General features: G+C 43.9%; 1 protein-coding gene across 1 annotated transcript in view; it reads right to left on the bottom strand.

Moving 5' to 3' along the window:
- Window positions 1–17159, bottom strand: part of LOC145411364 (uncharacterized) — a 148893-nt gene that overhangs the window by 117577 nt on the left and 14157 nt on the right. Inside the window, exon 3 of the mRNA XM_080281392.1 lies at window positions 6753–6841. Coding sequence (XP_080137518.1) covers window positions 6753–6841 — 89 coding nt within the window. The remainder of the gene's footprint in view (window positions 1–6752; window positions 6842–17159) is intronic.

Consider the following 17159-nt stretch of genomic DNA (forward strand, 5'->3'; position numbering starts at 1 on the left):
CGCATCTTAGCCCCAAAGGGGAGAACGGACAGATCCTCACCGCACCATATATATATATATATATATATATATATATATATACATATATATACTGTATAAGTAATCCCTCTAATATCCGAACGCCCACTATCCGAACATCCCCACTAACCAGACATAATCGTCCCGGGATCCAGTATTCCCAAAATGGTCTGAAAACCGCAAAAATTTCCGGGGGGGGGGGGGGGGGACAGTTTTGTTGTGGCGCATCATTCCTCCGATATCCGCTAGAGCGCCCCTGCATTCTCCCCACTTTCCGCCTGTCTCTTGTCGCGAGTGAACGCTCGTCGTCATGGCATTGTGTTAAGGATTTACTGTTGTGAGTGAAAAGACAAACAATTTTTGAACTAAATTTAATGCAAATTAACTTGTGTGTTTTTGGTTTAGAAAATGGTTATAAGAGTGGAAAGACTTAAAGTGGAGTACAACACTTATTAAGTTACAATGGAGCATAAGTTAGACAAGAGTGCGCACTGTGAAGAGAATGGACTTATGAGAGCGAATGACTAAGTTCAGTGCAAGACTTCATGAACAGTGTACTGCAAGTGCTTCAGGAAATCCTTCTTACTGTCAGAGTCTGAGACGAGGCAGTTATTCATCGAGATGGCCATGGACTTGCTGTAAGTAGGCAGAATGTTTCATACTGTACTCTACAGTATTTTCCATACTATACTTACCTCAAACACCTCATTTCACTCTATTATGTCCCTTATTGGTGTGAATATGCTGTGTCTTAGGTGCTATGCATGTGCAGTAGGAAGGTGTTTTTCTGAGTTAGGCTAGGTTAGGGTCCATAACTACCAGTCCAGGAGCCAGGGACTTGTAAGTACCCAGAATGTTGAATATTGTATGAACCTACCTCAAAAACCTCATTTTATGCTTCTTTTGCATTTATTTCAGTCTTTTATGTCCCTTATTGGTGTGATTTGGGTCTTAAATAGGTGCTATGCATGTCCAGAGGGAGTTGTATGGGTGTTTTTCTGGGTTAGGGTCCATAAGTACAAGTCCAGAAGCTGAGGCCCAATATCCGGACCTGCCTATGGCTCTATTACGTCGGATATTGGAGGGATTACTGTATATATACAGTGGAATCTCAAGTTTTGATTGGCATATGTACCTAAAAATCAAAGCGAAATTCAAATCATCGAAATTTAAACTGAACTTCTTATGGGAAAAATTAGTTTGGGTCCGAGGCCTCTCAACCTAACTACCTAAAATCATGATTTTTTGCCCACACCCCCTGTAAACTTTATGAACTATAATTGTGGTTAAGTAACTGCAGTTCTGCATTGTATTGCCATACTGTCTGCAAGTGTATACTTGGTGTATTTCTGCCGTTTCCTGTATTGCCATTTCTCCTTTGGCTGCGAAGATTTAGAGAAGCCAGGCTGCTCTCATCCATTACCACTGCTACCCAAAGAACCACACTTGCTTGCCATCTTGAAACAGGTAAGTTCTGACGCAAATACAAAGAAAATACATACAACTAAATTGCAGTGAAATGCATGTCCACATGTGGAATGTACAGGCTGAAAGTGCAGTACTTGGCTGTACAGGGCTAGCTGCTGGCAGGACAGTTGCAAGATGGCCGCCGACAATAGAGAATCGCCTTGCACATGGCTTGTTGTTGTTGGTGCCTACTCTCATCTGGGAGCTCTTGTCCTTAAACAACATGACTATTTTTTTTCTCAGTCTCTATTGTTCATTTCTATGTTGCTCCTTATACTCATAATTACCGTACTTCTCTTCGTTTCAGTATTCTGCCTACTGTATAGTATTTGCTACCATCTGTAACTCATTTTGTTTTAGTATTTCTAGAACTGATTCTCTTCCTTTAATTTCTCTTGTTATATCTTCGAGTTATTAATGAACTATCTATCTATCTATCTATAGCCCGACGCCCTAATCCCGCAAAGGGTGGCCGCAGACAAAACGCCTCCAAGTCACTCTGTCACCCACCATTTGACTCCCCTCCCCCCAACTCACCCCCCCCTCCCTCATATACCTCTCAACTCCATCCCTCCACCTCATCCTCGGTCTACCCCTCCCTCTCCCTCCCTCCACCTCACCTACATACACCCTCTTAGTCAGTCTTTCATTCTCCATCCTCTCCACATGTCCAAACCACCTCAGTGTATTTCTCCTAATCTTTTCAACCAGATCCACATCTACCCCACAACGTTCCTTCACTTCTTCATTCGTCAACCTGTCCCTCCATGTCACTCCACATGCTCCTCTCAAGTAACTCATTTCCACTGCTCTCACTCTTGACTTGTTCCCCTCTTGCAAGGTCCACGCCTCGCTTCCATACGTCAGGGTAGGGATCACAACACCATCATGCAGTGACTTCTTAACTTCCATACTCACCTCCCTATTTCTCATCACTGCTTTCAGTGTGCCAACAACCTTCCTTCCCTGCTGTACCCTTTCACGTACTTCATCCCCCAAAGTTCCATCCTTACTCATCACACTACCCAAGTACTTGAATGCACTCACATTCTCCATATCCTCACCATCCAACCTCACTGCACACTCTGTGACTTCATTCCTCTCAAACACCATAACTTTACTTTTGTTTACATTAACTTTCAGCTTCCTCCTCCTACACACTGTCCCAAATTCATTCACCAAACCTTGCAACTCCCATTCATCTTCACTCAACAATACTGTATCATCAGCAAATAGCAACACCGGAAGCTTCCAAAACTCACCCTCATTCATTAGGGCCACCCCCACATCCACTGCCCTACCTTGTACCTCCTTTACGACCCCATCCATATATATATTAAACAGCCATGGAGACATTACGCACCCCTGTTTCAGTCCCACATTGAGATCAAAGAACTCACTCAGCTCACCATCCACTCGCACCGTAGCCCTAGCTCCCTCGTACATACTCTTCACAGCACTCAACAATTTCCCCTCCACTCCATATATTCTTAATACCTTCCACATACCTTTCCTATCTATTCTGTCATAAGCTTTCTCCAAGTCCATGAAGGCAGCGTACACTTTCCTTCCCTTCTCTAGATACTTCTCCACTAAACATCTTAGAACAAATATCTGATCTACACACCCTTTTCCCTTCCTAAATCCCCCTTGTTCTTCTCCAACTAGCTCCTCTGTCATATGCCTAACCCTATCAATGAGTATTCTACCATATATTTTACCAGTCACACTAAGAAGGCAAATACCCCTATGGTTACCACATACTTCTCTCTCCCCTTTTCCTTTGTACAGAGGAACAATTATACCTGATTTCCAGTCCTCTGGAACCCTTCCCTCTTCCCAAGCCAATCTACACAACTGATTAGTTAATTATAAGTATATTTACAGAATGACAGGGAATCGTCCAGGGTGCGAATTGTCCTGACAGGAAATCGTTCATGTTCTGACAGGGAATTATCTGACGGGCGAATTGACTTGACAGTGAATTGTCTCGGAACCATATCATCGTATGCTTCATATACTGTATGAATAAATGATGTTGATTTTCATTCGCTTCTTGACACACGTCACATACAATATTAGGTTAGGCTCATACTTATTCTTATAATTTTCCTTCACTTCTAGCATTTTGGTTCACATCAAAAATATTATCTTTGCTTGTTTTGGTTGGAGTCTGGCCCTGACAGCAAGTCACATACGATATTAGGTTAGGCTCATATTTTTTCTTATAATTTTCCTTCACTTCTAGCATTTTGGTTGACATCAAAAATATTATCTTTGCTTGTTTTGGTTGGAGTCTGGCTCTGACAGCATCGAAATATGCAACTTTGCATCGTAAAGTAAGGTAGGCAGACCACTGCAAAATGAATCGAAATTTGATTCATCGAATTCTAATCTGTCGAAATTTGAAATTCCACTGTATATATACACACAGAAAAGTCTTCATACAACACAAGATAGGTTATGCAGAACCTCACAAAACTGATTTCGCGCTAAAACATGACATATATTTACATGTACAATAGATGGTTAGGTTCTAGGAGCCTAATATTTTTCGTTAAAAATATATTTAAAAATAGATTATTACAAATACATCTGCCTTAAGACACCGAAGACAGTGTTTTTGCATACGACCTCACCAACTGGACACATCAGTGCATAGCTACTGCATTCTAACCTAGCTAACCGAATAGTTTTACACCCCTAATACTCCCCATAAAAATTTTGATCATCAAGGATTGCCACTAATCCTCTTGAAAGTCCTCATTAGAAATCACACAAAAACTTGACCTAAACAACATGTGAATAACTGTCGCAAAGCATCATGCATATTTCATCACGAATCCCTTTCGGCACTCATTAAAAAAAAAAAAATACAGTATGAAACTTTCTGAAAGCCACTAGTCATCAACAATAAAGGATAAAAAAAAAGAAGAAACTATAAAGAAGTCGCCAGTGTGGAGTGATGCATATCTCGCTTCTCAGATACACACAAATGCAGTAATCGTGAAAAATATACAAGTCAGCCAAGCAATGTAATTTGTATGACAGTATAATTCACAAGAACTCAAATCAAATAATTATCTCACCTATTTATGTCAACACGTAGTGTCTTCACGTATCATAAGATCCGAACTTACTTGACCAAAGACCGTCAGTTCATAACAGAGATCGAGCACCAAGCCTTTTTTATTTCGTCTTTTTTTCACACTCATTGCACTAAAGGCGAATACATGAATTTTACTGCTCCTTCATCATTAACTTTTTTTTTCCAACAAAGAAAACTATTCACACTGTAAACATCCCAACTCATTTAATCTGTCAGATCATTTGCATTTATGCTCTAACACCATGCACTACTTGGTCCAACAATTTTAAGTTTTCATTTAGAATAAATGCTTTTCTTGTGTTCATAGCGCTTTCAGGGTGCTTAGGCATAACTAAAGTTAGGCTGGAACCACGTGCTCAGAGTTCTGAGAGGAAATGAGGAGCAAGGATATAAGCAAATAACTACTCATCCCAGCAACTGTTCACATAACACTGAGGTAGGCAGCAGGGCTGAGCAGGCTGTACGGGGGTCACATGGGTTGGGTTGGGTCGAGGAAACCAGTCAGTGACTGACAAAAGCATAACACACAGGTTGTATCTGGAAATCTAATACCAAAACACCCATTTCCCACAGTTTCTCTCGCACAATTGAGTGGTATTACCGTGATATTATATAATTATGGGAGAAATTAAATGCCTGTGTTATTGTAAAATCTTTGTTTCACTTGGACTTAAATCGCGACTCTACTGTATATATGTTCAGTAAACATACCAGTATATACATAATGAAAGAGCTGAAAATGGCAACAGCAGTTATAGGACCAAAACTGTAGTTAAATGGAAATGAATAAAGTCTTTTAACTCCTCAATGAACCACAGGCTGACCCTGGGACCATTTTTTTGAATTTCGAAAATCAGTTCTTACAGATGTGACGAGAATCATCTGGTGCACCTAGCGGTATGTTTGTCAGCATCCTAAACCCATCTTGTGATTCACTATGCTTTGCAGAAAACTTCATCAAATGACTACATACTTGCCAATAACATGTAAACCAACGGGTGATAACGTGTGAGATGAACTGACTGCCTGAGTGCTTGGGATGGTAGAGTAGGTTTGTGTAAACATACCACTGACCTTTGTTCCCTTCTCATAACTTCATTTGTTTTCTTATCGGGCTCATTTGCCAAGTAGGGCACTCGTACTGTATGCCGTCGTTTGACAACGGCGGGCATTAAGGGGTTAACCTGCCTATGTTATGACAATGCTGTTTTGATGGAAAAATGTTAGTGATCTGCATAAGGTAGTAAGTGAGACTGATATGGTTTGCACAAGAAGCAAACTAAAAGGGAATGTAAGGAAAAGTAAGATACAGTAATGGTATGAAAATGAAAAGAATGTGAAACAATAGATTTGGGGAGGCAGTACAGAGTAGAGAAAGGAAACACAGGGAACTGCGAGTTTAGACAGTAGGTGAAATGCATGAAGAGGTTGATAGCATTAAAGTATCTTGGAGCTGTAGGGCGTAAACATGGCAAAATGGAGGGTGAGATTAAGGAATGGCCACATGAAGGGAGAAGCGTAAGTGGAAAGCTCAGTCATAGTTTGAAAGGTGGGAGGGTTAGTATGATGGGTAGGAGGTTTAGTATAAAGGTTAAAAAGAGCCCTGGATAAGAAGTTTTATTGCTGACATTCCCATAATGGGATTGAAATATATTCAGTAAGTGACAGAAAACTGTATAGGTTACAAACTATAGAAATCACCTTTCTCAGAATAGCTGCAGGGACAGTAAGAATGGATGGTGTAAATACAGTAATAGTGAAGTTCATGGGTGGTTTGGAATAAAAAATAGATTTACATGAGTGAGATGCAAAACTGCTAAGTGGATAAAAGGAATACACTGAGATGATATGGACATACATAAAGAATTCCCATAAACAGGATGCTAAAAGGATGTCAGTGTTAAATCAAGCTATTGTTGGTAGAGGCCGAACTTATGTGTTCATGGAACAAAAGAGTGGAACTGTAAATTGGCAAAAGGGAAGGAAAAGGAAAAGGAGTGTCTGAGAGAATGATATATGTGCAGATAACCTGAAAGCATTTCTATAATCCCTAGTTTGGGGGTTCCAAGGAGGAAGCAGGTCACAAAGGCACAAGCATGTGGTGGTGGTGGTGGTTTCATGGAACTCTAAGCAAAGCAAGTGTAAAGGCCAACATTACCAAACACTGGATCTGTAATCGAGTTCCATTCTGGTTCTCCTGGTAGGCAACCTTGTATCTGTTTCCTTCTAAGGTGTTGAACAGCACATCTGGGAAAGAAACCATGATCCCCAATGTAAATTAATGGATAAAAGACAGTAAACACTACATAGTGGGGCATCTAGCAATGCAGTCAACTGCATCTGGGAACCTGCAATGTTAACCAAAACTGCATTAACCATGAAGATATACAGTACAGTAGATTATTAAATTTAGACATCTTTGGCAGTGTAACAACCTCATAAAAAATATAAGTAATCCAAATTTAAATGGACTTCTTACAGAGTAAAATAAAATGGTGCTAAGGGTGACTGATGTCTACATAAACAAAAAATAACGTTTTTTTGGTTTATTTTTCATTTCTTATTCCTTCCTCTGAACCAGAAGCAATCCAAACAAAACTATACCTTGCCATTTCCACTTCTTCTTGTGGGTTTGAGGGACACAGCCAAAACAATGGCCCAATGCCCTTCCAATGTAGAGTGATTAGGACTCTTGTTATATGCAGGAAAGCTGCCTAGAATTAGGGATGAAGTCAGACGTGTACTGCATGAACACTGACAAAAATGAGGGTCCCCATTACCCCTCCCCCCCACAAGGATGTGATAAGTTAAAAACTCCCAGAGATACCAGATGATCTCTCAAATGTGAAGGAGTGCAACCTAGGGCACCACAGCATGAAACGTTCTAAAGTTTCTTCAACCTCGGAACACCACCGGCACCAAGGGTGCTCATCATATCCAAATGGTACAAGTGACCTGCCAGGCCTGTGCAACCCAACCATAAGCTGGTGATGGCAACATCAAAATCCCAAAGAGGATGGCAAGCTCAAGGGTGTCCAGAGGAGTCAGAGCAAAAACGCCCCAGGTGGGAGTCAGGGAGGTTGGTCGCCAGGTTTGAATTCCAGTAAGACATGCAGCCACTGTGTGCAAGGTTACGGAAAGCAGTGGTATCAGGTGCCACATATACCAATGTGTTGGAGGCCAGTGACCACCTTGCTACTGCATGTGCAGTGTCATTGCCATGGATGCTTACATGTGAGGGAATCCATTGAAGGTGGAAGTGCCAGGGAGTTGTTGCAAGGAGGGAGGTGCTCCAAAATAGCATGGACAAGCCTGACATGAGTCAGTGGACGATCTGAGACAAAGAAGGTAAGTGAAGACTGGAAGTCAGTATATAAAACCACTGGTAGGGGTGGAAAAAGGTTCGTTCAAACTCAACAGCCTGGAAATTGGTTAGGAGCTCCGTGGTCGGGACCTAATACTGCCCACTGAAAGTCCAAGTTTGGCATGAGGAAGGGTCCTCAAAGTAGGCCACCGAGGCAAAGGAAAATGGGGGGACCCATCTGTGTACATTCTAAAGGAGTCCTTAAGAAAAGAGGAGTCCATGCTAGAGAAGGGCTGCCGTGCCAAGAATGCATCCGCTTACTTCAGGAATGGCACTGGGAGACAGGGAGACATAAGTGGAGGCAAGTCCATCCACAGGGGGACAAGGGCCACTGTAGCAGGCCTGGGGAGGTAGAGGGATAAGGTTTGGGAAGCCTGGATGCTGCAGAGACTGAACGGTAACTGCACTCGTGACCGTTTGGGGGCTTGGGAAGGACTGTGGGGAGGCATTAGAGAGAGGAGACCAGGTGGTTGGAGGGTAAGGTAGAAATGCAGTGGAGCAGCCGACAAACCTAATCCATGCGATAGATGGCGAGGGGCATCACCTAGGGCTATGCGGAGTGCATGTTCTGGATGACATACAACTTTTTTGGGTGGGTCTGTGCTGCCGACCCATAAAGTGAGGAACCATCTGAAATTCTGCTGCGAATGAAGGAGGATAGTGCTTTGATCAGCACCCCAGCAAACCCGTTATACACTTCATAATGTCCAGGCGCCTAAGGCATGCTGGCTGAAGAGGGTTGATATGGGGGTCCCAGGTGAGATGGGGGCCATCCAGATGAAGGCGCCCATAACCTTGTGCCAAGTCTGTAGGGTGAGAGATTTTCCTGCAAGCTGAACCCTCAGCATAAAAGGGAGCTTCAAATGGCTGAAGCAAAGGAGAGCACTCTTGTGTGCATTAATCTGCCATGAGCCAGTGCCATTTTAAAAAGGTGTGACGAAAATCTGTGGTCAGTGCCAGCGGTGTTTTAAAACGGCTTAAAATTAAAAAATTCACTGTGACCGCATTTTTCAGGATTTGCAGGTAAAAATTGTCAGGGATGTATGGTAACTGTTCCTCTACCATGCCCCAAACGGTTAAGACCATACACCCACTCGCTCCCCCCTCACGCTCGCTCTGCCTCACTCTGCCTGTGTGCCTCATCCAGTGCCGTACATAGTGAAGGCATGTTGTAAATATTTTCCTGTAAGTGTAAGGACTATACAGTACATAGTGAAATCAAGTTGTAAAAATTTTCTTGTAAGTGTAAGGACTGTACATAGTGAAGTCAAGTTGTAAATACCTTCTTGTAAGTGCCAGGACTTTACATAGTGAAGTCAAGTTGTACCTATCTTCAAGTTAGTGTAAGACAATGTATTCACAGTGAGACAGACATGCAAATTGTGACAGATGTTGAAGTAATAAGTAATCAGGAAAGTGTACTGAACATTGCTATACCTTCCCAATATAAATACCTGAGTCTACCTTACATAGAAAACGTCTTTCTCTCACCTACGTGGTGAGCGTGAAAGAGCAGGAATACCTGTATACGAGTATGCATGACTCAATAAAACCCATTTCCGAGCTTTGGTGAGTATTTTAATGGTGAAATTCGTTGTTTTCACATCAAAATCTATCATTTTAGAAAAAAAAAAAACAGCACAGAGGTGACCCATAAGGGTAAAAATAGCTGGCATGCGGCAGTTTAATTATTAATCCCCAGTCCGTAGCCCAGGTGGCAAAAGCTTCCTGGAGATGATGTTGGGTCTCCCATAATGAGGTAGTGCTGCATAGGATGGAAACATCATCAGCATAAGCTATGACGGAAACTCCAGAAGCCTGAAGAAAGTAGGACAGCAACACATCAAAAAGGCGGGGCCTGAGAACTGATCCCTGTGGTACTTCCTGCCTGACTGGGGTGGGGAAGGAGTAAGTACCCCCAAGGGAAACACTGAAGGATCACTCTTCCAAAAAGCTTCTTATCCAGGCAAATGCAGACCCCGTGACTCCAAGACGACACAACTTGTACAGTATCCCATCATGAGAGGTAGAATCAAAGGTCCCCTGGAGATCCACAAAGACTGCCAGGAGTATCTGCTGATGACAATGTCTAGTGGATATGATGATCAAACTGGAGGAGGACACCAGCTGTCCCCCTCCCAGGGCGGAATCCACACTGAACCTAAGACAGGTGGTAGCCATGCTCCAGCCACTAGGAGAGCCAATGGCACGCCAACCTCTCAAAGACCTTCCCAACATTGGATAGCAATGCTATCGGCCTGTACGAAGCCGGAGAAGAAGAGTTCCTCTCCAGGTTGGGGAAGAGAGGAGGTGAGAGGTTTTCCTGCATGATGGGAAGATCCCTGATGCCCAACTGTTATTTAATATATTTATGATAGAAACCTGATTGGGGAGGGAGAGATGTACCAAAAACTCACTGGGGACAAAATCCAGGCCACATGCTTCCTTTGGTAGTAGAGTTCACAGAGCAAAGAAAGCTCTGCATGGGTAAGGGAGGAGGCTAAGCTTACAGGGGGGGAGGAGGCGATACCTGCCCGAATGACTTTGAGCAACCGCTGGGGGCCTGGAAATGGAGCAGAGGCACCAAATTAAGACCTGACAAAGGTGGCCAAGAAGGCAGCCTTGCCCTGGAATCCTACCAGAAGGTTGCCTTCCTTTACCAGGGGGTACAAGTGGGTGGTAGGGAGACCCTTCATTGCCTGAATGAAGGACCAAGTCTGGGATGGTGAGCTGGAGATCAAGAAGGTCAAGCAGAAAGCAGACCAGGCAGCACACCGAGCTCAGTTAAGAGTTCTCTTGCATTCCACATCCTTGTGACTGTGGAGGTCGCAGTGGCTAGGGCAGGGAAACCTTTGCCAGGCATTCCAAGAAGACCGCCTAGCACGGATGACCCTGGTGCAGTCCCCCAACCATCAAGGAACTGCAGCAGTGCCTTGGGGATGTGCTGAGGACTTGCAGAAGGTCACCTCATCTGCTGCAATCACAAAGGAAGCAAAGGCTGCCACTCTCTCATCCAAGGGTCCTCCTGGCAAAGCTCCAGTGTCACCATAGGTTGCCATAAAGGAGGACAGGAGCCTCATGGGAGGATCCAATGAAGATGAGGCAGAGTAGGGTAGGGTGGAGGAAGGACAGGGACATCTAGGATAACTGAAAGTTTGTCACACCCCAAATATGGGCCAGTCCAAATGGCTGAGCCACCAAAAACAGAGTCCCTCACACAGAGGTCATGTGTGGAAGGAAGGCCTGAGTGGAGGACTATTTGGGTCTGTAACCCCAACGGGGTGAGCAGGGAAAATTGACCGTTCTCCAAGAGAAACTGGAAAATGGAAGATCCTGACCTGTTGCCAGATCCCTGCACCAGGAAAGAATCCCAATGGGGATATCTGGCATTAACCCCTTCAGGTCTCAAATAGGTTCCAAGGTCATGTTTGACAGATGCATTAATTTTTTTTAAGCCAAGGTTTGCAAATAAAGAAAAAAATATCATATTTATGCACAAGGAAGTAATACACATTTGCCTATAAAACATTAGAGCTCTAGTTGCCATACAAGTGCTCCAAAAATGATGGGCAGTTACGTAGCAAGTGGTGTGTGGTAGTGAGGTGAGTATTGCCATTTCGGTGGGTAGGTGATTTCTTGCTGCATAGGCGATATGATTGCACTGTTTGTTTCCATGTTTTTCCATAAAAAACAGTGCACTAATAAATGTACATTATATCTCAAGTGATTTGTGAATGATTATTGAGATGTTTTCATTACAAACAGCAAACTAAACAGTTACAAGATCCTTATAAAACTATCACTTACTTACTAGTTACTACTAATTTATTTTACTTTGCTCTTATTTTGCTTAGTACTGTCCAAGGCTGTGGGGGTTAGGACATGGGGGTAAGCCTACAAGCATGCCTTTTGTATGTACATGTTTATTTCATTGTTGCTAACTATATCATCCTGTGTACTTACAGGCAGCAGTAGAGACAGTGATCAAATATTTATTATTTCTCAAAATTGATGGTGTTATATGTATAACCAGGAAATGTGAGACACTCATGAAGTATAAATCAGAAAAAAGTAAGCATACGAACAATAATGTGTCAGTGAAAAAGGCAACACACGCTGCACGTGTATGTCTGCCTGGTAACAAATCAATGCATGGTACGTGTATAAAAGGCTACAGAAACAACCTAAGAAACCTAAAATCATAAATCTGTATTTATTTTCCCTCAATCAGACACTCTAACACCCAGGAAATGAATAAATATTGAGACATACAACGCGGAAATCTCTTGCTTGCTTGTGACGCGGCAGCTATGTGCGTAAGCGGGAGGCAGGGGTGGGGGATTGGAGGAAGAGTACAGGGTGGAGGGTGGGAGGCAGAGGGGTGGGGGATCGATGCGAGTCAGGAGGGTGGAGGATGTAGGGGGTAGGGGATTGGAGGGAGTGGAGGGTGGAAGGGTGGGAGATAGAGGGGTGGGGGATCGGTGGGAGGTAGGGGGATATGAAAGGGAGGAGGGAGGAGAGAGCTATGTATCCTCCAGAGCAGTAAAAATATATTGCAAACAATATTTTTTTGCTAAATGAACTGACTGATACAAAAATAGTAAAAAATATTACCAGATCAACAGTATAATAGAACCAATACGTGCAACCCAACCCCCCCACCATTATTAGCTCTTCCCACACTGTGTAAACTAAAATATTGTGATCTACACATGCCTGGTAGAAGCAGACGGGCCTGGGGAATGGGTTGTATCCTTATTTCAGTCACCAGCCTCACACAACAGTTTTCATTCATGCCTAAATATGCTGCCATGGAAGTGGCTAGGGGACCCCTATCGAGAAAGCCACTATAGTGGCCAGGAGACCTGAAAGGGTTAATATCACCTAGAAGGAGGCAGGGTGAAGGAAGCTGGTCTTGATAGGCCAGGAGTTTGTCTAGGCCAATGTTCTTACAAGGGTTGTAGCAAACAACCACTGTGATCCAACCTGTCGCAAGGGAATGGAGGACTGCAAGAACTTCCAACACCCCCCGAGGGGGCCGGGTCAGGGGCAGAACAGAGCTGGGCACGTCCTCCCTGACCACAACAACTAGACCACCCCCTACACCCTGATGATCAGCCTGAGAGATGGTAAAACCCCAGAGTGACAGACGATGATATGGGGAAAGCGAAGTCTCACAGAGACCAAAAACATCTGGGACAAGGTCCACTACCATTTGTTTAAAATCAGAAGTTTTCCGAAGAAGGGACCTGGCATTCCAGAGAGGGAATCTGCAGAGAGGTGGAGAGGCCATCACAGGGAGGAGAGGAGGGAGAGGAGCCAGGGCAAGAACCTGACAAAGATATCAATAATGGACTGTCCATTTCTGTACATGGATAGGGCTATTAGCAGGAGGTCCACAAAGGACTGAGGAATGAACATTCGAGAGGTTGGCAAGGGAGGAAGCTAAGGAGGTTCCCCTTGGTATGGGCCGACGTGGAGAAGCAGGAGAATCACCAGGTGCAGTGGCTGTCTTAAGACAGCTGGGTGGAACATGTCGCTTGGTAGAACAGGGGGCCAGAGTAGTATCCAGTGGCAATGTAGAACTGTCTGACATACCAGGCAAAACATCAGACTGGATGGAGGGACCTGAGGGGTCTTGTGCGGCACGGGGGGATGAGATCCATGTTGGGCGTGTATGTTGACGACAGGGCTTGGGAGAAGGGGCAGAATGGAGCAACACTGCTGATTGAGAGGCTGGGTGGAAGGACACCACAATTTTGCATTCCACCTCACTGGGTTCCACAGAGAACTCTCCACCAGATGTTCCAGTAAGGTTTACCAAAGCTGAAAAGCAGTTGCTGACCACCATTGTGCTCCTAGACAGGCTGGGAAGTCCACCTAGAAACAGTAGACACCGTCAAGGGGATAGAGCTGGGAGTGGTGCATTCGGATGGACTGAGGACACGCAGACAGATGCTGACGTCAGGCTGGGTCGAAGGGCTTGTTCTGGTAGCTTCATGGATGGCAAGTACCTGGTGCCAGACTGGGTAAGTGTGGGCACCACTGCAGAAAAAGCTTTAGGGGTCAATGGAACACTGACCACCTGATGGGGACTTGCAAGGATGGAATCTACTACACCTAGAGCAATTAACTTTGTTCTTACACGAGACTGCCATGCCCAAAGAGATGGCACGTGTAGCACCTCAGGATGGGAAAAATGTAAGTCCCCACGGTGTAGCAAGAGTGTCCAAAGATAACCTGCTCCAGCAGGGGGCTCCTGAATTTGTGCTGCACTACCCTGGCTGCCACTGCATTTTCACCACCACGAGGATAGACCACGAGGCGGATGACCTTCACTAGCTGGGAGGAACTGTAGTCAGGCAACAAAGGTGACACAATAGTTCCTCCTCAGAGATATCAAGGGTGACAGGCCCAATTTTTCCATAAGAAAACTCACCACTGGATGGTGAGCAAGCCATCCGGCACCTGATAGGCTAGTCTCCCAGCTGGGTGAGTGACTCAGGCAGCACAGTCACTTTGGCCACATCAGTAGATACACAAAATCTAATGGCTGACTCTACCTAAACCCTAAGAGACCCCTTAATATAGTACTTGCCCAGTGGTAACTTGATGGCATCCAGTAGCCTGCAGGGAAAAAAAAACAAAAAAACAGGAGAGTTGTCTGCTGACCTTGCAATGTACACAAGGCTCCTTGATTCGTTGGTGACATTGCTTTTTGGGAAGGAAGGCTGAATCTACTTTGCAGAGGCCCCGCCCTCATCGCTGGTGGCGCAGATCGACCGCACCCTCTTGCCAGGGGCGGTGACCACTTTGGCAGCAGAGGTGAGGTCCATATGAATGTCTTGAGTGGCGAGATCGGTCATGGAAGATTCCATGCCGGCCTAACACCTGGCCAACACACACTTATAGTAAGCTGTAGCACTGTGATATCTCTTCACAATATACCAAAACAAGGTGACTGTGATGGTAATTGTCTGAGATAGGTTGGGCACTCAACACCGAGATAGTTAATAACAGAGCTGGGAGGCATACGTCCGACAGCAACCAGTCTAGGGAGCATCTTACCATTTCCACTACCTCCCCTTCGACATACCAGTATTACTAAATGAATAATGATCTGCCACTGGATTTTTAACAACATAATCAAAGGTCATGTTGTGGCAATGTTAAAAAATATAAAACTATTAAAAATGAAATGAGTCCATCAGCTGGAGCTGTCACGGTTTTTTTTTTTATATCACTGTGTTTTTGAAATAATTGCTAAATATTATTTAATTGATACTAATGTTCAATAATACTGAAGAGCAGGAACAATGATTGTCTTGCTACATCAAGCAACGATTACTTTACGCTGGCTTGCGTACGATTCTCTAAGAACGAGAATTTATAAACTTTCTCAACAGTACACAGCAGAGACTAATTACTCACAAATGTTGAATTAGTACTGTTAGCCTCTGGAGAAAGTTACTTCACCCCTGACAATAAATAATACTAATAATAATATCAGGTTCTTGCTGATGCTTAACTCCTAGGTGGCACAACGGATTTTAAGCTTAATACAACAAAACTGGCCTAAGTACCAGTTATGAATGGCAAAACGTTTATGCAAGCTAGGAGCTATATGGAAAATAAGCTTAATTATGGAGAAATGAAACAAGAGTTTACTTTACATTAAGCTCATGAAAAAGAACTGTTAAATTTATTGATTACAAAATAAAGGTTACAATTCAAAATCAAATTAATGAGATCGCACTCACTCACTCACTCGAGCTAAATTCTTACGCCTAGGAAAAACACCTTAATTAAACTCTTAAACCTAGGAAAATACAAAAATGAAATACTGGTTGATGAATGCTGTGTATCACCCAATTCAAGGTGGGAGCACTGAAGAACCGTGGTCTAGTGGAGTTTGGGTGCTAGCTGACCTCTCTCTACTCTCCACTGCTGGAGCACAGGACCTCACTCCGTCACAGGAAACACTCGACTGCTTAAGTCGTGGGAAAGAAACGCGGAGCACTAGGCCGCATTTTTCTAACGGTTGAGGCAAGCAGGGGCGAACAATAAAGAAACAATAGTATCACTCAGTAGAGCACTTAGTGACGTGCATTAAATCGGTCACTTCTGAAACAGTGACGAATGTTTTGAAAAGTATACCCCGAAATGGAGAGAGAAACGGTTAACTGAGCGATACACAGTGAGTTTTCCACTAATAGTTCGTGGCTTCTCACAAAAGGGAAATGTCTCGAATTTGATTCGTGACAGGAGCATACAGCCACATCCCAGCTACCGCTACTGTCAGTGTCTAATCACCAATTCGTGTGGTCGAATCTTTGCCTCTTGCAATTTATTGCCATGAATTATCTTCTTTTATTTTGGCTCTTGTCATCATCATCATCATCATCCAGACCTGGTTTCCCACCCTAGGGAAGGGTGAGGAGTAGCAATGTCCAGACAGCCAAAGTTTGCCCAATTCCATAGGCCATGCTTCCATTCACTCACCATTCAAGTCCTCAAAATCCTGGCTTCATCAGATAGGTCAAAAAATTTCACAACATTCTGCAGCTCCACTTATACCTATCTGATAGAGCCAATCAGAATGATGTCACATTAAAAAGGAGTGCCAAATCCCTGGTTGTGTGCTTTTCCACATAAAATTCATCCAGCCAGCTCAGTCTCTTGTCAGTCCCTTAGCCTCACTAACTTCCATACCTCACTTCCTCACACACTCATCCACCACATCCCTCCACATTCTTCTTGGCCTACCCCACCTCCACCCTCTTTCAGATTCGCTCAGATATATCTTTTTTAACACTATTGTCATCCAATCTCTCCCCATGACCAAACCATCTCAGTACATTCTCTTCGATTCTGGTGTCCACAGACTTCCTCACTCCACATCTTTCACGAATCACATTTTTCCGTATCCTTTTCACTCTCTGTATCCCACACACATTCCTCAGCAGACCCATCTCCACTGCTCTTAATCTTGACTTTTCGTTTTCGCGATGCCACAGTCTCACTAACATTCCTTCATGTAAGCCTAGTGCAGCTGCAACACTCATGCCTCTGTTCCTTATCAAGGCCTTCATGGCACCAGCCACTTTCCTTCCCTGTGTCACTCTACTTTCCACTTCTTTTGCACATATTTCTCTCCATTCTAACACTGTACCCAGGTATCTGAACCCTCTCACCAATTCC

Source organism: Coenobita brevimanus, chromosome 89 (assembly GCF_032717465.1).
Source record: "Coenobita brevimanus isolate Jiangsu-jjx chromosome 89, ASM3271746v2, whole genome shotgun sequence".
NCBI lineage: Eukaryota > Metazoa > Arthropoda > Malacostraca > Decapoda > Coenobitidae > Coenobita > Coenobita brevimanus.